We start from the raw sequence: 24,511 nt of genomic DNA, 5'->3' as shown, positions 1-24,511 counted from the left end.
CGCACACCCTGTACCCATTATGGACACGTCCGTATCAATAGATGTAACAGAATTCGAAAACATTGTATGTGGGTAACAAAGTACAGTTCAGAGTCAAGGATGACACTAGGCAGCGAGCTTGTGTTGTTTGTTGTTGAGTTATCAATAATGATAGAGATATCAGGTTGGTAAATACTATTGGCCTGTGGAAGTATAATTAGAGACTTTCAGTAACGCGGACCAATTCAGATGGTGACAAATCCAGGGAGGATAGGCAGATTTAGGTATCATCCGCATACAGATAATACTGAAATCCAAAGGAGCTAAGTGGGACAAAAGACGTGGTATAGATTAAGAAAAGCATGGGACCTAGGACTGAGCCTTGCGATACTCCAACTGATACACCTTGAGCAGGTCGGCTCCAGGGGTCGGAACACCCTGTGCCGGCCCTATACACTGCGCCCCGTCACCCAAAATTAGGGTGTGGCCTAACTACCATAGGTCACGCCCCCTACGTGACATTATTAGGAGGCGTGCCCCATGGCACGCCTCAAATAACGTCAGGCTGGGGGGAGCCTCACTAGCTGGGCTGCCCCCAGCCCCTCTCCCGTCACTGAATGGATGGCGCGCGCATGCGCGCAGCATCCATTTAGACTCCGGGGTCCAACACAGCCGCACAGCTGCGGCGGTGGGGGTCTCCAACCTCCCGAATTGATCACCTGTGGGCTACTTCAGGCCCACGGGTGGAATAGCCGGGACAGTACTGTCACTCTGAAATCAGGATGTTGTCGAGGGGTGTGCCCTCTATGGGTGGCACCTCTGTTCGACCGCATTGGTCGAACACCCCTAGAGCTGGCCCTGACCTTGAGAGGGAAAGGAAGTTTTCCATTACTTGCCAAGAATTTATATACCTCACTCTGGCCCCCATTTATCAACGAAGGCAGATACCAGCGGTATTTTTCGTTTTAGGATCACTGTGATACAAACAAAAACTCCACTGATATTTATCAATACTTACCCCTCCGGGAAGGTGCAGCAAAGGGGATCTTGTGAAATGTGCAACGATCCGTCTGTGCATGATACGGGGACCTGGCAGCTGAAGCCGAAAGATGGAAAGGCAGCGCCGAGTCCCCATTGCCGTCAATGGGGACTGCATCGCTCGCGCCATATAAAGATAGTGATAGCAATGCTGTCATCTTAGATTACCGCTGTTTGTTAAATGCAGAAAGGAAGTCATAATCCCTTTAGCAAACGCTAAAGGGGTTATGCTTCGTTGATAAATGGGGGCCTCTATTTTTTTGTTTGTTTTATCTGGATCCAGCAAATGAGTATTTTTGAAAGTTGTCTTTAAATTAATATTGTAACAATAAATTGTATGAAAAAATATGAAATGCAAATATAAACATTTGTTCTAATTTTTCAGGATTTATAAACAAATGGTTATTGAAGAGAACTCAAATGCAAAATAATAAGAAAAAAAACCATACGTTCAGTAAACATAATACAGCAGGGACTGTAGGGATTAGATGCACCTGCTTAATAACTGGCAGTGCTGGAAGTAAATGACAAATGTCAGCAGCTATTCTCTTGGTGACTCATCAATGTTATTCTTTCTATATTTTTAATGTATGCTCCTCTTTGTTATGTTTTGTTTTTCATTTCTGTTTGCATTTATTTTGGATGGACAGTCCCTCCTTCAAACTCAAATTCCTTTTTACCTTTCGAAAATGCGGACAGACATTCAGCGTAGAGTCACATTCATCACCACCTTAATATAAAAGATCAACTTGCTGACCAGACCCCGGTTTCAAAAACTTTGGCCACTAGCTCACCACATGCACTGCCATCACTGGACCGGTCTGTCTATAGTAGGCTGGCCAACACAGTTGTGTCCAAGAGCCCTGCTTGGTCATTCCTGACCTTGTACGCATTTAATGACAAAGCTTGACAGTAGCGCACCTGCTAGGGATGCCTGTTAGGGACTCTTCCTATTTTAAAATAAGACATAGTAAAAAGTCTCTAGCCAATCCATTAGGACTCGGAGACACAGTATTAACAGCTCTTGGCTTATGACCCCATAGAGCTGGGATAAGGGCCTGATTTAATGTTGTACGCAGCGGCTGTACAATAATATGCTAATGCTACAGGAGGCCTCTTGTGTCAATAAACACCTCCTGCCAGTTTCTGTAATCCACTGCTGCGTCCAAGGACACAGCCATTGGATCACTTGCGTGAACATTAGCCATCTGAGTAACACGGGTCTCGGCACGCCCAGAAAACACCCCACATGGCAGCAGCATGTCAAACATGCTGGGGCTTAGGATGTTCTGAGAAGCTGTTCGGGTCTCTGGGCTTTTTGCACAGGATTGTGGGAAACATCATGACGTGTTTCGACACACAGTGCAGATACGGAGAGGGGCAGCCTGCGGTGGTGGATCAGCTTGGCGAGTTCTGTGCCCAGGTCTGACATGAGCCGGGCCCGGGTAAAAGGGGGTGTGGTCTAATCATGGGAAGCGTAGCCACGCCCCCAAAGTTTTTTTTTTTAAACAGGGATAGGAGACTGCTGTGGCTGCTTCTTAGCAGCCGCGAGCAGTCTCCCAGTGCAGCCCAGCACACAGCAGCGTGTGCTGGGCTGCTGTGATGTAGGAGGGGGGGGAGCGGTGCCAAACCCGGGCCCCTGCCGGGCCCCTCCAGCAAGCCCGGGCTCGGGTAATTACTAACCGCCCCCCACCCCCCTCTCGGCGCCCCTGGCCGCACCACCTTCCTTATGGCCCCGTCTTTCATCGATAGAGACTCAAAAGTGCACGGCTTTAGAAAACATATCATATGAAGCAGCTGAATTGTTTACCGCATTCATTATATGCAGATGTCGCCAATTATAGACTATGGGTATTTCTGAAAGTTCTAAATGATGTTTAATTGTCTTTCATTTTTCCAGCTGCTTTAGATTTTATTATAATTGCATGTTCCGAAAGACATCCAAGATCACCTGTGTATTGACTAGTGCGCACTTCCGAACTGACATCACCTTCATCCTGCAAATGGTTCTCTCTGTGACTGATCAAATATGTTATTTGTACTTAAACTACAAATTATTTCACTCCCCAGGGGTTGAAGCAAATTTGTGCATGTTCCTCTGGGAGCAGGATACGACAACTGTGGTTAGATCAGGAATACATCACCAGACTAGCAAATAATATTCCAGGGGAATCAAGCACCGGAACCTGATTGAGTCACATGAGGGATTTGTTGTTTAAATTTGCTTTAACTGCAGAGAAAGGAGCTGATGCAGAATTGCTGCCTGGACAAAGGCGCATTTTCCCTCATGCCCAACTCTGCAAAGCGGCAGTTCCATCAATTCTCCCTCACTGGGCATTGTCTATAGGAGAAGAATGTGTAACTTCTGCTCCTAGGGTATGCGTTTGGCATCCCAGTGGTCTGGATGCCGACGCTTACCTTACCGGCGCCAGAATTCTGATGCCGGTCAGAGTCCTGGTGCCGGCATCTCAACCGCCGGGATGCCGAAGGTAAGTAGCAGGGTGGGGGGGAGGGTTAGGCACTAAGGGGGACGGTTAGATTTAGGGTGTGGGGAGGGGGAGGTTAGGTTTAGGCACTAGACGAGGTTAGGTTCAGGCACCAGGGAGGGAGTTTTATGGTAGGGAGAGGGTTAGCATACCGACCACCAAGTGTCAGGATCCAGGCGTCGGGATTTTGACTATCTGGATCCCGTGTGTTGGTATTACATACCGATTTGGCTCCTAGCATTGTGTAGGTGAAAGTGATGATGATGAAGCAAACCAGGAATACAGTACATATAGGGACGGTCGCATTTTAATTTGTACTGTGTGTAGATAAGTTTTCCGTGCCCTAGGGGCCTATTCATCTTCGGGGGTATTAACTCGCAGCAAGGGATACTTTACACCAGAGCAATTCATCATTGCTCCAGTGCAGGGACAGCTGCTCCGAAAAGCAGCTTTCCATGCGATTAGTAGTGCAGCTACGGATGTAACTGCATTTCTTACCTCTTCCCCATCAGCCCGTCTACGCATTCATGACCTGAGGCCACGCATGTGGAAAGCCACCAGGGAGGTACTGAGGAGGCAGATCCCTCTTCGCATCCCCGGAACTCCTTCCCATAGGAACTGCTTCCCATGGGAAGGAGCGGGGATCCGAGAGTAAGCGCCATCTAAAGAAGGCACTTGTTATCACAAGCACCAGCATATCAGCTGGTCTATTTGGGACCTTTGATGATAAATGGCCCAGTAACTAAAATACTGTATGTAGAAGCTAGCGTTTCCGCATGGTTACCCGGCCATTTATCGTTTAATGAATAGGCCCCGAGTCTTTAGAGTAACATACGCCAGATTTACATTCAACTCAGGTACAAAATGTTTCTTCGATTTTCTGCTGTTCTCTTTTTCTGGGCAATCTTTGTGCTGATGAGTTAATTAGGAACATAACATCTACACAGAACGCAATTATACAGCGACTCCTCAAACATTCTGTAATTAAATCTCCCTGACAGCAACTGCTTTAAGGCCTGAAGAAATGAAACAGATTCAGTAATTGAGAGACGTGTAAGATCAGCACATCTGGAATATAACCCTTGGGTTATACATAAGTTTATTTTATTCTGTTTCATTCTGATGCTCATTTTCACACTACAGGTAGCATATAGTATAGTTACCCACTCTCTTGGGATTACCAGGAGACTCCAAAATTTGGGGGGGTTGTTCCAGCTCCCAGTATAGTAGTGGGCAGCTCTCCCGTATGCCGCCCACTTCTCCTGTGCTAGGGGCGTGATGACAAGATTCGCCATGATGAGGCAAATAATAGTGTCACTCCCCTGCTCCTGCCACCTGTACCATAGTCATGCACAGACTCGGGGGAAGGGGTGTGCGACAAAACCTGCAGGACCCAGACATCCCGTAACCACTGCCGCCCCTTCCTTCAGGACCCCCACCCCATCCCCTCAGGGACATAGACTTTCCATGCGTTTCCCCCAGCACATAGACGATGTATGCCCCCACCACACAGCCATAGGATATTTGCCTGCTGGGAGTTGGTTCCTGTTGCTGTATCCGCCCCACATCTCTGCCCTTTCACAGGGAAAAAGCAAACTTTTTTTTTTTCTCCTCTTAAGTTTAGACTAATATTTCCATAGATGTTAGACTACTGTGACCCTTGTATCCAGCCCATCTGTGTCACCCATGTTTGTCTGCCCCCTCCCCTTTAGAATGTAAGCTCTCACGAGCAGGGCCCTCTTCCCTCATGTGCTTCTCCTTCACTTAATTATACTCTAATTTACAACAGCACCCAACCCTTGGTTACATACACCATGCTGCTTATCTAAGTGTTATGCAGCAATGTATAAATCATGTATCTGTCCTGCATTGTTTGTACTGTTAATAATTGTTGTCTTGTGTGCTTATTTGTTTATGTACTGTGTAAGGCGCTGCGGAACCCTTGTGGCGCCATATAAATAAAGGCTAATAATAATAATAACCTCGTTTTCAACCCAAGATGGTCGATGTGAAAGTGCTTTATACAGCAATTTCATATCAGCTATCTTGGATTCAGAAAGATGCTACCTCTGAGATGTGGGGAGGAGACGCACTAAGGAGAGGTTGGTGCTGTCTAAGGGCTAGGGATGGCCATTGGTATGTCCTTCATCAATGGTTGTCATCAGTGTAAAAAATGAAAGGCACCATCGATGGTATGAAACTATGCAAAGGTGTACCTTCGAAGGTTTGCGCATGCGCTGAAGAGACATGGCCCGTGCTGATGTATATACAGAATTAGCGGGGAAAGTTTCTTCTGTGCCTGCACCGGCTTGCACTCCAGCTTCAGTAAAGAGTGATGCAAGGTACGTGCTGATGCATGCCTATTGGCCTCAGCAACCAAACAGATGTCCAATACAGCACTCCTACAGGATCTGAGGACCCCATCCCAACTCACCCCCACTTCCAGTGATAGGGTGATGTAAGGTAAGGTACATCATGTTTAACATATTTTTAGTCTAGTTTTCCATTCACCAGGATTTATATAAAAGGGGCTGTATTCATTTTTTATTTTGGTGGTGAATGTTGGTGTTTTTTTATTTTTCTATTTATTTACTTTGCTGTAAAATTTATATAATGGTTATTTTTTCTGCCGTATGTTTACTCTCTATTTATTCTAACTTATGTTAACAGAAAACATACTTTAAATCATACTTGCCTACTTTTGAAAACTAGTTTCAGGGAGGTTGTAGTTGGTAGTAGAATGCACTGCGCACTGTTGAGGGGGCGTGTCACTTTCCACCCAAAGGTTGTGTTTAGCTCCACACAGGGCCGGTTCTCCCGTTACGCATTGGTACGCAGCTGCGTAAGGCGCCACATAGTGAAGGGCGCCTCAGCTGCGTACCATGCAGGCCGCGGTGCAGACTGTGTCTCTGTGACACAGCTGCACCGCGTGTGTAGTGCTGACCGGACGGAGTTCGGTCAGCGCTACACAGCACAAACACACAGCCACCGGCGCCGGCAGCTGTGTGTTTGCTTTAGCAGCTGATAAGAGTCAGACAGACTCTCATCGGCTGCTGCTCCCACTGCCAGAGCCGGACATCTTCCGGCTCCCGCAGTGGGTAATGGGAGTGACGCGTCACTCCCATGACGCGTCACTCCCATAATGCAAAGCGGCGGACGGAGGAGCTGATCTCGGCGGCGGGACCAGGAGCGGGTGTCAGGTAAGTGTTTTTTTTATTTTTTATTATGTCTCTACTGCGGGGGGCGGATTACTACTGAGGGCACTACAATGGGGGGGGACTACTGGGAGCACTACAGGGGGGAATACTACTGGGGGCACTACAAGGGGGGGAATACTACTGGGGGCACTACAGGGAGGGGAATACTACTGGGGGCACTACAAGGGGGGGGGATACTACTGGGGCACTACAGGGGAGAAATACTACTGGGGGCACTACAAGGGGGGGAAATACTACTGGGGGCACTACAGGGGGGTAATACTACTGGGGGCACTACAAGGGGGGGAAATACTACTGGGGGCACTACAAGGGGAGGAATACTACTGGGGGCACTACAAGGGGGGGAATACTACTGGGGACACTACAAGGAGAGGAATACTACTGGGGGCACTACAAGGGGGGGAAATACTACTGGGGGCACTACAAGGGGGGGGAAATACTACTGGGGGCACTACAAGGGGGGGAAATACTACTGGGGGCACTACAAGGGGGGAAATACTACTGGGGGCACTACAAGGGGGGGAAATACTACTGGGGGCACTACAAGGGGGGGAAATACTACTGGGGCACTACAAGGGGGGAATACTACTTGGGGCACTACAAGGGGGGGAATACTACTGGGGGGACTACAAGGGGGGGGAAATACTGCTGGGGCACTACAAGGTGGGGAAATACTACTGGGGGCACTACAAGGGGGGAATACTACTGGGGGCACTACAAGGGGGGAATACTACTGGGGGCACTACAAGGGGAGGAATACTACTGGGGTCACTACAAGGGGGGGGAATACTAATGGGGGGCACTACAAGAGGGGGGACTATTACTAAGGGCACTATATAATGGGCACTGCATAGGGAGGTACCACTACTGGGTGCACTGCATGGGGGGGGAGTATACTAGGGCACTATATAAGGGGCTTACTACTGGGGGTACAAGGGGCACTGCACTGGGGGGACCACTACCGGGGGCACTGTAAAAGGGGCACTGCATAGGGGGGGGGCGCCAAAAAAATACTCGCTTACCCAAAAATTTGGGCTAGGGCCGGCCCTGGCTCCACATATGGGCGCATATATGCTTAAATGCTTGTTGTGAGATATATCTATATAACTTTAGTAGAATTATATTTGGGGAAATTTTGCAAGTATTGATAGTTATTAACATTGCTGCCTGCAATACTGGATTTCAACTATTCGCTGTGATATTTATTCTCATTCAGCACAATATACTGTACACTATGAAACAACTTTTGAACCTATATTTTGCCTAAATATAGTTGGTTTACCACATGTGATAAGAAATCACAGATTTACTTTAATGATCATCTCTTGGTAAAAAAAAATAATTTTTTTATTTTTTTGTTGTATTGTCCTGTTTGTGTGTTTAACTAAAGATTACTAATAAAACATTCTCACTGTCTTGATTTTTATTAATTTAGGCCCTGATTCAGACCCACTCGCAAGCGGCTGTCCGCTCGCAAGTGGGTCGATGTTGTGCACTGCGCATGCGCACGACGGCTGGAGCTCCGTCGTGCGCATGCGCCAGACGCGACGAGCGAAGGACTTTCCTTCGCTCGTTGTGTCTGATCAAAGGGGGCGTGCTGTCGATGTTGATTGACAGCATGCCCCCTTTGGTGGGCGTGCCTCCCTGACGGGGGCGTTCCCAAGGGAATGCCTACCATCAGAAGCCGGCCCACTGACATCACTATTGATGTCAGTGGGAGTGATTTTGGCTCTGATAGAGCCAAAATCACTCCGGGCCTTGCGGTTGAAAACCTCAACCGCAGGCTTCGGCTCGCAGTGGCGATGGTCGCGATGGTCAAGACCATCGCGGCCATCAAACTGCACGCTCGTATAGGCTGTGGGTGGTGACCGTCCAGGAGGACGCTCCATAATTATGGAGGGCGGCCCTCATTCAGAGCGTGCGCTCTGCTCAGAGCGTACGGCTCTGAATGAGGGCCTTAGTCTTGTAATTTACCTTTTTATTTTTCCCAAATGTTAATATATGTTTGACACGTCATAAGTCTTGCTGATTGTTTTCAATGGTACTCTATTTACTCTTGTTACTTTCATTGTAATGTATTTTTTTCTGTGTTATTTAATATCACATTGTGTACTGTGATTTAGTTGTGCTTCAGAATCAAGAAAAATATGCTAAAAAAAACATTCTCAGCAGCAGATGCTGAGATAAAGAGACACTGATCACATGGGTCAGGCAAGCTGTGTTCCATCCTGCTGGGGGACCAACAAGGTTTTGCTGAGAGTTGACAACCGAGGCTGCCAAGCCTAGTCATAGTGACTACAGCAAATCACAGTCCTGGCCCAGAAATTCCTTGGTGGTTCCTTGGCTGCAGTGAAGAATCTAAAGAATTCAGGGGATTTGATTTACAATGCAGGGCAGCAGGAGAAAAGAGATGGATACTGGACTCTCCGAGAGGATCCGGAAGGGCAGGCAACATTTTTTCTTCCTTCACAATATTTGTGAAGAATATAGAGATATAGCACATATTGCAGTTAATATTTCTCATGTGAGACTAGGGAGTATATTTACTAAAATTAGAGTTTTTAGAAGTGGAGAGTTGCCCATAGCAACCAATCAGATTCTAGCTATTATCTTCTAGAAGGTGCTAGTTAAATATTAAGTAGAATCTGATTGGTTGCTATGGGCAACATCTCCATTTCTAAAAACTCTCACTTTAGTAAATATACCAATAGTTGCGAGGGCAGGAAATCTGACTGGCCTTATAAGGTCATGTATCATGTGGCATATTACAGCTTATGGAATGTAGAGCAGGATGGTTCTTATTGAAAGGATAACTATTCTTTTGAGGTGTAAGGTGTATAGGGAGGACTTTTGTTTAAAGTCCTATCATACTGTCACAGGTGACTGAATGAAGCAAGGCCTTTTGTCTAGGAGCACATGTTGAAGCAGGAAACCATTCACAGCAGGTAGCTGCAGTTAGATGATCCTTGTGCAGGGGAAGCTATGAAGGATTATTTGGTTTTAAGTTTAAAGGGATTTAGCAGTAAACTTGGAGGGTCCTAGAGCTAATTAACTAATCCACCATTTTGCCAAAGTTGGGATAACATCATCCTAGGTGTTATGCTCTGCTGATAAAAGGTATGAGCCCCCTTTGTTCTGGGTTCAAACTGAGGGATCATTGTCACGTTGAAGTTTAACCTGCATTCATTGCATTTTCTTACCATTACTTCCGGACAGATAAGCTGAGTGATATTCCTGTAAGTTTATACCTTTTTTATTAGTTAACTGCCATAGATGTATGTATTCTGTAACTGTTTTTCTTTGTAACATTCTTTATCACTGAGCATTGTACTCCTTTTGTAAATAAAGTATTCTTTATTAGTTCATTTCATACTGTACATGCTCCAAACCCCAGTCTTTGAAGAGATTATTAGAAAGCTAGGGCTACATTATAAATTGTCATTAGTCGCTGAAGCAGGGGCCAGCGAACTGTGTGGTCGTCTGTGTTACCCTGCCGGCGCAATTGAGATAGAGGTTATGCTATAACTGTTAATAATTGCTAGAAGCAGAGGGCAACAGATTAACTGAGTGGGAATCCTGTTGCCGAGCCTGCACAATTGTTAGTTAGATAGGGCACCTGTGGCCCCTTTGAGTAAGTACCATCGGTGGTGGCAGTAAAATATGCAAAGTATTCGTATTATAGCGCTCTGTCTATAGCAGAGTTGCACCCCCAGTCTGGGATACTTGCTGAGGTCCCTGACTATATTTAAATTATTTTTTCTTACTCAAAATGTATATAATATATTGCTATACACAGTTAGGTACACTAAATACAGTTACTTACAACGTATTTTAGATCAGTGTTTTTTAGAATTTTCAGTATCATTAATACATAGTATAAGTTACACGATAGAGATATAATTATCATACGATATCAGGCATGTTTCCTACAGTATGCAAAGGGACCTGGCCTTGTACAGCATGGCCATGATTTGTTATATCAGGAAGTGGCAGGTACGCTCTTAACTAGAGGTATGGGGGCCCCATAGCAAAATTTCCACGGGGCTCCCAGAGGTCTAGCTATTCCTTCCTATGCCTTCCAGCCCCACACTTCTTACCTCCTGAGCCCAGCATGCCGCTCCTTCTCTCCTCACTGTAGCTGGGAGGAGGTGTGGCCATGTTCCTGGGATGTCCTAGCAGGCTCAGCACAGCCACGCCTCCTCCCAGCATCTGTGAGAGACGTATCAGAGGAGGGGGGCCAGCAGCGCTGATGATCCGTGCAGCAAACTGCTTCCTAGTCATAGGCTGAAGTGTGCCTGTGACTAAAAAGCAGTTTGCAAGAGAGATCATCAGCAGCTTCTCTCCTTCTAATGCCGCTGAGGTGAGCTGGGTGCAGGGGGAGGCGGGTCTTGGAGGTGCTGCGGGCCCCATAGTAACCGCACCCCCTGCACCCACAATAGTTACACCCCTAAGGCCATTTCCCTGTTCAAAGAAGAAGATTCACACATTCTGTCCGAGTTCCTCCTATTGTTATAGAAAATTAGAATACACATAAAATATTAGGGTTTATTTTCATTTTGTTTCTATAACTGTTCAGTAGAACAAATAACTCTACAAGAACTTTTTCTTAATGGGAACCGTAGCCACCATATTTGATGCTTTGCTTAGTGGCCAAATGATCATGCACATTGCTCCCTTTTCCACTATCAGTTTGAAACATATGCTGAGGCTAATGGTGCGTACACACTGGGTGATAAAGTGGACGACTGAACAATAGCGATATCGTTATCGTTCAGTCGTCCACTTTATCGTCCATTTTTAACACCAAAAAGATGAACGATGACGTCATCATCGTTCATCGGGCTGACATGCAGGCCAACCTGACGACCTCGTCAGGTTGCTGCATGTCAGGGAATGGGGGAGAGAGCCCGGCGCTGAACGATATCATTAATGATATCGTTCAGCGGCTGTGCTCAATGTCATGAACGACATCGAGCACAGCCTGCCGGGGACAACACTACACGATATCGCTCAGGGAGCATATCGTGTAGTGTGTACCCACCATGACTTTGGAAAATGGGGCTGTGACATACAGTACACGTACACTCAACATGGTAGGAAAGTGACTTATATTGTTAGAAGGAATACTGATTCAAGAAGTGTTGCATTCTTCACAAAGCACTGTCAGAGCTAATCAGTGTCAATTCTAAGAGACAGACAACAAACCCACTAGTGTTAAAACTTGCTTCTAACATGTTTAATACGTTGTGCAATTTGCTCACTTTCAAAACTAGCATTCTTTACAAAGGGTGCATATTGTTTAAATGCAATGAGATGTGGTTATGTGTGAGTTATTACATGGATTTGGCTTGTATCATAAATACACGTGGGTATAGAAACATACAATTTGATGGCAGATAAACACTTGGCACATCTAGTCTGCCCCTTTTCATGTATCCTTTTGTCAACTTCAACCCTATTTGCTCCTTGTGTCTCTCTTAAGGATATTCTAATACCTATCCCAAGTGTGTTTAAATTGTTCCACCGTTTTAGCTTCAACCACATCTGATGGGAGGCTATTCCACTTATCCACTACTCTTTCTGTGAGGTAATTTTTCCTCAAATTTCCTACCTCCAGTCTCAGTACATATCCTCGTGTTCTTGTACATCTCTTCCTTTGAAGAATGCTTCCCTCCTGTACCTTGTTAAAACCCTTCATGTATTTGAAAGTTTCTATCATGTCCCCCCTAACCCTTCTCTGTTCCAAACTATACATATTAAGATCTTTTAGTCTTTCCGGGTAAGTTTTGTGTAGTAGGCCATGCACCATTTTAGTTGCCCTTCTTTGTACCGTCTCTAATGTGTCTATATCCTTCTGGAGAGATGGCCTCCAGAAGTTTACACAGTATTCTAGATGAGGCCGTACCAAGACCTATACAGTGGTATGTATTGCCTCAGGTCACTGAGATCTTGAGTTCAATTCCTGATCAGAGCACTAACTGTGTGTAGTTTGTAAGTGCTCCCTAGTTTTTGTGTAGGTTTTATCTGGGTTCTCCAGTTTCCTTCCACAATCCAAAAACGTACTGGTAGATTAAGTGGCTTCTGACAAATAAATGAACCCTAATGTGTGTTCATGTGATAGGGAATATAGGGCCTGATTCAGCCACTGCTGATCACAGATTCCTGGCAGCCGCGCATATGCAGAGGGACTCCCGGGTCGTAAACCCGGAAGTCCCCATACCACAAAGGACAGATCTTATCGGAAGAGCTATCCTTTGCTTAAATGATCACGCATACGGCGTTACTAAACGCCAGCATGCATGCGATCATTGGCAGGATGCATCGCATCCAAAATGAGATTCTTGATGCAACCCAACCACAGTGCTTCTATGTGTCACAGAATATCACACAGTGCTTCTATGTGTCACAGAATATCACACAGTGCTTCTGTGTCACAGAATATCACACAGTGCTTCTATGTGTCATAGAATATCACACAGTGCTTCTATGTGTCACAGAATATAACACAGTGCTTCTATGTGTCACAGTATATCATACAGTACTTCTATGTGTCACAGAATATCACACAGTGCTTCTATGTGTCACAGAATATCACACAGTGCTTCTATGTGTCACAGAATATCACACAGTGCTTCTATGTGTCACAGAATATCACACAGTGCTTCTATGTGTCACAGAATTTCACACAGTGCTTCTATGTGTCACAGAATATCACACAGTGCTTCTATGTGTCACAGAATATCACACAGTGCTTCTATGTTTCTCAGAATATCACACAGTGCTTCTATGTGTCACATAATATCACACAGTGCTTCTATGTGTCACAGAATAGCACACAGTGCTTCTATGTGTCACAGAATATCACACAGTGCTTCTATGTGTCACAGAATATCACACAGTGCTTCTATGTGTCACAGAATATCACACAGTGCTTCTATGTGTCACAGAATATCACACAGTGCTTCTATGTGTCACAGAATATCACACAGTACTTCTATGTGTCACAGAAAATCACACAGTGCTTCTGTGTCACAGAATATCACGCAGTGCTTCTGTGTCACAGAATATCACGCAGTGCTTCTATGTGTCACAGAATATCACACAGTGCTTCTATGTGTCACAGAATATCACACAGTGCTTCTGTGTCACAGAATATCACACAGTGCTTCTATGTGTCACAGAATATCACACAGTGCTTCTATGTGTCACAGAATATCACACAGTGCTTCTATGTGTCACAGAATATCGCACAGTGCTTCTACGGTATGTGTCACAGAATATCACACAGTGCTTCTACAGTATGTCACAGAATATCACACAGTGCTTCTACAGTATGTGTCACAGAATATTACACAGTGCTTCTACGTGTCACAGAATATCACACAGTATGTAAAATAAATTCAGCCAGACACATGTATGTCAAATGTACACTAGCTGCGTTGATCAGGTCATCTAATGTGCTTGAAGTGGAAGCCAAATGCGCTTTGACACTTGCACAGTACATCCGGGTGTCTGCCCACTCCACAGCAATGCATGTTATGTAAACAGAATCAGTGGAATATTGTTGATGTTAAGGTGCGTACACACTTGCCGATATTTTGAACGACTGAATGATAACGATATCGTTCAGTCGTTCACTATATCGGCCAGCGCGTACACTAAACTGATGAATGATAACGACCAATGATGCGTGCTCCTGCGTGTCGTTGGTCATTGTCGTTCATCGCCCAAACATGCATTCCAACCTGACGATATTGTTAGGTTGTTGTTCGGGGATGAGGGAGGGTGCCCGGCACTGAACGATATCGTTCATGATATCGTTCAGTGTGTGTGCTCAATGTTGCTATCGACATTGAGCACACCCCTGCAGGGGGAAAAACTAGACGTTATTGCCTTTATTTTACTTCAGGAAATAAACAAACACCCAAATGATTTTTAATTTTATACATCACTGAAACATGAATGAAGATTAACAACAACAAATCTATTTCTTGTTCTTCATCGAGGGCTTGTGTCATTTTATTGCACAAATGATATGTATAAAGGTTTACACTCTGCTCTGCACAATTAGATCTAATTCACAGATGAGTTGACATATTAATTTGCTTGTTGTTTTCACAGTCGAAGAGACAGCAAACACTGAACTTGTTTGAAATGAGAAACAGCAACTGACACTGTAAAGTCTCCCCGAGCGTTATAGCGGTACATGCTGGAAAGCCGGATAGACAGTCAGAATGTGACGAGAGGCATTGTGTCACTTCAATTAAATAAATAAAAATACATATTTGTCAGCTTTATAAAATCCAGTGACCCCCAGCTATTAACACTAACACCTTAAAGTGGTCTTGTCACCTATATGCAGTTATTTTGTGAGAAGACCAATGGTAAATTCTTTAAAATAACTAATATGCTAATTTGGCCTCTAGTACCACCCCCTACTCTGACCACCCCCTACTCTAACCACCCCCTACTCTGACCACCCCCTACTCTGACAACACCCAAACCGGCCTCTCACACTTTCTGCACTGCAGTGTGGCCAAATGTCTCTCTGCATTCCCCACCAGGGGCGGATCCATGGGGTCACCACCACCCCCACCCGTGTCACTTCTCTTCTGCCCACTACCACCGCTTGCCACTGTATAGCAGTGCAGCGGCACATCGGGCAGAGAGAGAGAGGAGACTGCTGCTGTTCAGCGTGTGCTGGGCTGGGATGGGAGGCTGCTGCAGCTGAGCATAATCAGTCCTCATTTGCCCCCGATGGATGCCCCAAGGTTACCTGATGCTCAACATATCTAAAATAGAGTTTATCATCTTTTCTTTCTTTCTACCTTTGTTACTACCTCCCCTCAAACTTTCCTCAGCGCTAGTAACACTATAATCTTCTCACTCGCTGCCTTCATGTCACACATGAATCCGCCCTCTCCTTTATACCTAACATCAAGTCTTTTTCCCAGCCCTGTCTCCTCCATCTTTGTAATATTGCCAGAATACACACTTTTCTAAGCCGAAAATGCTACCAAAACTGAATCTATTCTCTCAGCATCTCCCGCCTTGGCTACTGCAACCTCCTCCAATCTGCAACTCTCTTCCCCCACCTACTGCCATATTTATCCATCCTAAATGCTGCAGCAAGACTGTTATCTCTCTGTTGTCCCTTATATCTGTTGTAGCATTCTGCAATTTCCTACCCTGGATCCATTTCAAATTGCTCATCTTCTGCACTCCTCCCTTTCATCAGTGGCATCACTATGGAGGTGTGGGCCACACCCGGGTGTCACCCTCGGAGGGGGTGACACCAAAATGACGGCTCCTCCTCAGTGACAGGACCTGGGTGCTGCACTGTGACATTCTCCTGCAGCACTCAGCTCCTGTCACAGAGGAGGAGCCAACAGTGCAGACATTAGTCTCCGGGGGCAGCCCAGCATCACCGGCGATGCTGGGCACACCCATGAAGTGATGCAATCAGGATTTCCCATGAGGCCATGCCCCTTTTATGGTAGATCACACCTCCTTTTTGAGTGTGCACGGGGGGATTTAAGGTGAGCACCGGGTGTCACCAGATCCTGTGACACCTCTACATACTTCTCAAATCTCATATCAAAATACTCTCCCATTCATCAAAGTAGAATTGTGGAGTTGCTGATTGAAAATCACAGTTTAGAAGGGACCTCCAGGTCATAAGCAGTTGTTCAGGAACCAGCCAAACTCCTTACAGCTAACATAGAGCCGCTTTGCAGACATTGTTCCTCCAAAAGAAAAGAGTGACAATCTAGCCAGAAAATGCCCTGTTTGCGAAAGTGGCCAAAAAATACACAAGAAACACAATACTATTGAAATGAATGGACTTTGCGCTGAGCCGTAATGCAAAATATATCACATCGAAAATAAATGATGACATTTTGTTATTAAATTTGTGTTAATTAAGGTTTATATAAGTTTTAAATAGTCTTTAATTTTTTAAAGTTCTAATTCCCTCATAGTTTTTTTTACATTTTTCATGCAGTACTGTTTCCAATTACATATACATTGAGAATATTAGTTAATACAATTGTGCTGAATACATTTTATATAGAAAATGCACAATTTTTGTGAAAAACATTAGCTAGTTAAGTGGTTAGTCAGACTAAGAAAGTATAGAGTTGCTCGAAGTTCAACCTGTTATGACCAGGAACGTACAGATAGAGGAAATTCTTTATAGACAGTGAATGGTTACATTTTGGTTGGGTCACATACTGTATATTTCAGCAGAATTCATATAATTATAAGCTTGTCTATTGATTTGTCTTTTGAATGCTGGAACAATGGAAGTAGAGATTCTGAAAGCTCTGTGTATTTACTGTAACGACACAAAGAGATTCGTGTCTCACATGTGACAATTTTGTTTCTTTTCAGCAATATCAAAATGCCTCAAAACTGGAACAGTTTGTGACACGATTTTTGCTGAAGGAAACGCTCAACCAGCTGCAGTCCCTACAGAACTCATTAGAATGTGCCATGGAAACTACGGAAGAGCAGACACGCCAGGAAAGGTGGGTTTCTGTTATAAACATCACAACGCAATAGAACAGGGGTAGCCAGCCTCGGTCCTCGAGAGCTACTAACAGTTCACGTTTTCTAGACCACCTAGCTGGTGCACAGGTGTATTCATTACTCAGAAATACATTTGAAAAGATCCACAGGTGGAGTTAATTATTACACTTGTGATTCTGTGAGGAGACCTGGAAAACATGCACTGTTGGTAGCTCTGGAGGACAATGGGTGGGCTACCCCTGCAATAAAAGCTACCTCCAAACTGTCTACTCTACACGTAAATCCCTCCTGTCTGTACCTTCTTCTAAATTGTCTTTTACTTGGCTAACAATATTCAGGTCTATGTACTATAGGAAAAAAGGGAAACAAAAGTAGCGCTTGTAGAACAAAAATACAAACAATTTAATGACAATGTTGCAATCAATAAAAGCAATATGTATGTAACAATATAAAAGTACACTGCAATCCCTCAGAGATGGAGGTGTGTTGGAGATGAATGATCTCTCTAAAGGGATGAATAAATAAATATAAAAGTCAATGTCACTCAAAAAGTCCAATGATAATAGCCACTGATAGAATAAGAACTGATGAGTGTATATACACCAAGCGACAGGCTGATGGAATAAATCTCCAAAGAGGCTGATGAAATGAGAGCCGTAGAATGAGATGGATAAAGCGACTCGCCTTTGCCTGGATATGTGTCCAAATCTCCAATAAGTACACTCAGTCCGTGTACATGGGCCCAAGTGTCTGTACTGGAATCGGTCTCTGACGCGAGGACATCCGCTGTATGCACTAAGTCCGTGCACACTGACCACAGCTCCTGTGGAGAGAGCTGGAAGTCGCGGCTGCTGACAGTGTATGCAGGGGCCCAGCTCGGAAGAATGGTGAATGCTTTTCACCGGGACAGCACTCCCGGTTTCTTCTGAAGGAGTGCTCAGATGGTTTTCACTTCCTGGCAGGGTTTATATTGGCTCCACAATCACACACCTCTCAACAATAATCTTTTAAGAATGGCAATTGTGGTCATACCATGGTCTCACTTAGACAATAATTCAAGTACAAGCATTATATAGACATAAAAATAAATAAGAAGAATTGTCAGAAATAACAAATATAAATATAATATATAATATAAGATTGAACATACAGATAATAATAATAAAACAAAATTATAAAGTATAAAAATATCATTGTATAATAAAAATACAAATCAATAAATAGCATATTCTAGGAACGAATATGGGATAATTTCTGAAATGAGTATGATACATATAAACAGACAAATTAGTGTTTGTGAAGACACAAAATAATTATTATACCAAAGTGGAAATATAAATATAAATTATTGGGTCTATTGTCCCATTCTAGCAATCAAATACATAATGTGTGGTTGATCTGAAGACTAATACATATAAATGGTATAGAAGGATGTGTATAAAGAAAAAGAAGAAGAAGAAGAAGAAGAAGAAGAATGTAATGTTGGATGAACAGAGAGACAGAACTGAAAATTAAAAATCTAATTCAATGTTTTTATTATGTCCTTCAGGAAAGAGTGTATGCATTACATAGATCCAATACTCCTCTCTTGAACATAGTTTATGGAATCTATCATCTCCTCTTTCTGTGTATCCAATCTGCTCTATTATAGTAGCAGTCAGGAGTTCTGGAGCAGAGTTATGTGTTTCTTCAAAATGACGTGACAGTCTATGGTTTAAATATTTTTTCTTTATATTTCGACAATGCTCAAGGTATCTCACTTTAAATTTTCTGGTAGTACGTCCAATATATTGCTTTTTGCAGGGACATGAAAGTAAATATACCACATACTCTGTCTCGCAATTTACAGATTTTAATTGGATAAATTTCACTTGTCACTTCACAGATAAATGTATTTTGCCTATTGGTTATGAACTGACAAGTAGTGCATCTATTGTGGTTACATTTAAAGCAGCCTATTGGTCTGGTGGCCCTAGGTATAACTAGAGGGCATCTGCGTGGATGTATTACTATTTTTCTCCCTGAAATGACTAGGTGCGAGCTTGAATTGTAGATTATCTGCTTTTTTGAAAATTACCGTGGGATGATCTCCCAACTCTTTTTTAAGGATAGGGTCTAATTGTAAAATAGAAAAATTATTGTAAATGATCTGTTTAAGTTTGGATGAAGCACTATTTTGTTTGGACACAAATACTATAGATCTATCTAGTTGTGGATGGGGAGGTGTTAACATCGCATTTATTTTTTATTGTTTTGACAAAAGTAATGAGGACCTATCTATAGTGCTAACATCATTATAGGCTGTTTCAAGTAATTTAGCCGGATAGAATTTTTCTTTGAAAGAGGTCATGAGATCTAATGCTTGTTCCCTAAACTTGTTGTCATCAGTACAATTGCATTTTAATCTACGCAGTTGTCCTTTGGGGATATTGTTTAACCATGCCTTTTGATGATTACTCCCATATTCAAGGTAGTTGTTACAGTCAACATCTTTCCTATAGTTTGATGTAATAATTTTATTCTCTAACACTTCAAGTGTTATATCCAAGAAATTGATACAATTGAAGTGATAAGTGCTCGTGAAGGTGAGATTAAAAGTGTTAGAATTCAAGTGATCAACAAATTGAGTGATAGAATGTGAATCCCCTCTCCAAATGAAAATCAAATCGTCTACGTATCTGGCGTAGAGGACCAGGTTCGCCCCAAAGTCACCGTCCCATATATGGCGTTGTTCAAATGCGCCTGTATATAGGTTGGCGTAACTTGGTGCGAACCTGGTCCCCATCGCCGTGCCAAGGGTCTGTAAATAATATACACCATTAAAGATAAAATAATTGTGAGTCAATATGTATTTGATAGAAGTCAAAATAAATGAACGCTGTGTCTCAGACCCCTGGATCTTCTATCAGGCTTTCTTCAACCGCTATCAAACCTAAATCATGTGGAATATTGGTGTATAGTGAGGATACATCACAAGTGAGAAATAAAAAATCGGATTCCCATTGAATTTCATAAATTAATTTAAGGAAGTGAGTGGTGTCCTGTAAATGAGATTTCAAAGCTACCGCATGCATCTGTAAAAGTTGGTCAACATAATGTGAAAGATTAGTGGTTAAAGAACCTATACCAGAAATGATTGGACGCCCAGGTGGATTGTGCAGCGATTTGTGAATTTTTGGGAGGTGATAGTAAGTGGGTGTGATATGGTGAGTGCAAAAAAGAAAATTAAATTCTTCCTTGGATACAACACCCCGTTCTTGGTATGACAGCAACATTAATGCAATTCTTTTTGATATATTGAAGAGGGATCTCTATCTAATACTATATAGATCTCTATCTAATACTGTATAGAATCTGCTGTCAGAAAGCAGCCTACGGGCCTCAGAAATATAGTCAGAAATATTCTGTACCACAACCCCCCCTCCCTTTATCTGCTGGTTTAACAATAATTGTTGCGTCCTTTTGTAACTCTTTTAGTGCCTTAATTTCTGTCCCAGTTTGGATCTGCATATGTCTAAAACCTGTATGAAACTTGGTGCATAGATTCTTAAAATCATTCATAGTCTTTTCATAGAACGTCTCAGTCGGAGGACTTTTGTATCTTAAGGGGTAGAATTGTGATTTCTGTTTGCATATAGATTTTTTGGGGGTATTAGTAATATCAAAAAGCAATATTGGTGAATCTGGAATAAAAGTGCCCTCCTCTAACAAATCCATAAGATCACTTAATGGTCTGTTATCATCCTCATTTAAGGTGGTTCCTCTATCTAAACCATTGTTGTTTGTGGTGATCGGTGTACCAATAATTTTTTTTTTTTTTTCAAATTTAAGTCCTCTTAATAATAAACTTGTCTGTGCTTCTGTTAATGTTTTAGAAGACAGATTGAAAACCCCCTTTTGTGATTTTTCAGTGACTCTAAAAGATTTTAGTATCTGTTTGGATGTTGTTTTTTTCATTTTTGATGATACCACTCTCCCCCCTTTTGTTCCTCTAGCTCTAAATCTCTTATTCTTTTTGGGGTTCCCTTTCTGTGTTGTACTGTCCTTATCGGTAATTGTGTTTTGAGTGTGTGATTGAGATCTCTCTCTCTGTGTTGCTGAAAAGGGTGTGAATTACTAGAATTAATTATATTTTGTGAAGGCGGATAAGTAGGATTTCATAAACTCTAATGTTAGATTTTTGTCTCTTGTGATATGATTTCGAGCTCTCCACAGATGTACCCCTGAATTTGGACTGAAATGGTCTCCTACGTCTTGAACGACTTCTGTAACGGGGTATATTGGAGTAATAGCTGACATCTTTATTTTTATTAAAAGTTCTAATCCGATCTTCTATATAGTCTAATTTGTCTCTATTAAATTTCTCATTCTTTCTATTAATTATGTCTTTTTCATAATTTTCAATCCTCTTATTGATTTCCCTATCTTTCTCTTTGAAGATGGGTGTATTGAAGGATGAATGATCCCTATATCTGTTTCAAGCTCTTTTATTTTACTTTCTCTATGTGATATTAATAATTTCATCAAATCAAAAGAACATGAGTCTAATGTTTCATTCCATTTATCTGTGAATGAAGGTCATCTTTAAAAGAACAATTCTTTTATATGCGCAGACCCCTAGGAATCCTCTTAATTTCAATGTATTTTTCCAGCATGGATTTATCTAACCAATGTCGGGTTTCATCTTTTACCAAATCTTCTAGCTCATAAAATTGTGCAATAATACTTTCCTCATTAGCATTTACATTATTAATAACTTGTTTTTCAATATGCTCAGAAAAATAATTTTGTCTTCTAGAATACCGTTCAACATTATAAGTGAGACTCATGGTAAAATATGTTCTAAGGTGGACAATATGCAGCACCCAATGCAGCAAAATTGATGACAAAGGGAAGAAAAAGAGTGGTGCACAAATATTGCCAACCTAAGAACAATTTGACCTACAAATAGCTGCTACGATATGTGGGAACTGCAGCCCACCAAAATCAACATAGGAAAAAAGGGAAACAAAAGTAGCGCTTGTAGAACAAAAATACAAACAATTTAATGACAATGTTGCAATCAATAAAATCAATATGTATGTAACAATATAAAAGTACACTGCAATCCCTCAGAGATGGAGGTGTGTTGGAGATGAATGATCTCTCTAAAGGGATGAATAAATAAATATAACAGTCAATGTCACTCAAAAAGTCCAATGATAATATCCACCGATAGAATAAGAACTGATGAGTGTATATACACCAAGCGACAGGCTGATGGAATAAATCTCCAAAGAAGCTGATGAAATGAGAGCCGTAGAATGAGATGGATAAAGCGACTCGCCTTTGCCTGGATATGTGTCCAAAACACCAATAAGTACACTCAGTCCGTGTACATGGGCCCAGGTGTCTGTACTGGAATCGGTCTCTGACACGAGGACATCCGCTGTATGCACTCAGTCCGTGCACACAGTTCCTGTGGAGAGAGCTGGAAGTCACGGCCGCTGACAGTGTATGCAGGGGCCCAGCTCGGAAGAATGGTGAATGGAGAAATCCCCACTGTGAGCGCTCAGCCTGTGAGCAGAGGACTCGTCCAGCCGTCAGTAAAGCTTATATAATTACAACTCCTGTTGTTTAAGCTCGGGCCGGCGTGGTATCAGAAAGTCTGCTCTCAGCTGGGGCTCTCCAAGTCAGGAATGGACAGTAAATAGGCAGTGTAAAGCCCAAATAAAGCCTTAACGCTTTTCACCGGGACAGCACTCCCGGTTTCTTCAGAAGGAGGGCTCAGATGGTTTGCACTTCCTGGCAGGGTTTATATTGGCTCCACAGTCACACACCTCTCAACAATAATCATTTAAGAAAGGCAATTGTGGTCATACCATGGTCTCACTTAGACAATAATTCAAGTACAAGCATTATGCAGACATGAAAATAAATAAGAATTCTCAGAAATAACAAATATAATATATAATATAAGATTGAACATACATATTATAATATCTGTATGTTCAATCTCATATTATATTTATATAATAATGCTTGTACTTGAATTAATGTCTAAGTGAGACCATGGTATGACCACAATTGCCTATCTTAAATGATTATTGCAAGGAAAGTGATAGTGTTGAAAAATAAAATTAGCGCCTAAAACTCCACTCTCTCAATAATCAATCATATATAAGCAAACAATAATTTGGATAAAAATAATCCATATAATTTTTCCAGCTCATGTAACAATATAATTTATTATGATATCATATCAATAAAATATGTGCAGATAATAAACATACATAAAATCAGTAATAATCCAAGCCTAAAATAGATATTCACATAAACTGCGGAATGTTATTAATATATAATATACACATCCAATTTAGAAAAAACATTGAATCCCCTGCGTCTCTATTAATCCCTGTGGGTCCACTGACGACAATAATGTCCCATAGGATATGATATTAAATTCCAACATATGGAAGGTGTATCCCGTTGTTTAAATTGTGATAATGTAGAATACAAGGTATTATAATATCAAAGTTCTGGATAAACTTCAGGAAACTGAGACGGAATTGTAGATATGCAATGTTAAGTGGCTGCTCGGTGGCACAATATCACTTTGGCACTTGCTGTGTCTGGAACGAAGTATGATGGTGGTCAGTAATGAGCAGATGCACAGCTCCCGATGCCGGCTATGGTCTGGTCGCTGTGAGGGAGACCCGTCAGCCCTTACTCTGTGGCCGCGGACTCCCCAATATACAGCCATTTGCCTCACTCCGTGTTCCTTCCTCTGGAAGTGGGTGTGTATTGTGCCGGCTAATTTAGCAGTCTGTGGAAGTGATAGTGTTAGCCATCGGCGTTTTAAGAAACTAGTGGGCCCATGTGCAAAGCCCACGGGCCCCACTCCACCCCTCAAGAGCTCCCCATCCAGCTCCCAAAAATTATATTACACATCAGTCTCAACATTTACTAACTCAACCCCAAGAACATTTCACAGCTTGGTGTATAGGGCCTGATTCAGCAGGGTACGCAGTTGCTAATACGCACGCAACCGGCCGATTGCTGCGTTCTGCGCATGCGTATGCATTGCGCAAGCTCGGACTAGCTAATGCGATCAGGATTGAGATTGCAGAGACTACGCAGACCCATTGCAGAGTGATTGACAGGAAGTGCCATTTGTGGGTGGTGACGGGGTGGAACGCTGGCGTGCCAGTGCGTTTCAATGCCATTGCAGGGACATGCATAAATTATCCACTTCGATGGTCTACGCAGTCTGAGGTCTCA

At 42.9% G+C, this 24,511-nt stretch overlaps 1 protein-coding gene across 2 annotated transcripts in view; it reads left to right on the top strand.

The window, feature by feature from the left end:
• The window catches only part of NECAB1 (N-terminal EF-hand calcium binding protein 1), a 298,804-nt gene that overhangs the window by 219,134 nt on the left and 55,159 nt on the right, over window positions 1–24,511 (top strand). For both annotated transcript variants that reach the window (XM_088471513.1, XM_088471514.1), the window contains one exon: window positions 17,114–17,250. In XM_088471513.1, coding sequence (XP_088327639.1) covers window positions 17,114–17,250 — 137 coding nt within the window. The remainder of the gene's footprint in view (window positions 1–17,113; window positions 17,251–24,511) is intronic.

Source organism: Taudactylus pleione, unplaced genomic scaffold (genome assembly GCF_031769625.1).
Source record: "Taudactylus pleione unplaced genomic scaffold, aTauple2 ptg000114l, whole genome shotgun sequence".
Taxonomy (NCBI): Eukaryota; Metazoa; Chordata; class Amphibia; order Anura; family Myobatrachidae; genus Taudactylus; species Taudactylus pleione.
Note: the sequence above shows the minus strand (reverse complement) of the source record. Positions and strands in the feature narration are given on the sequence as shown.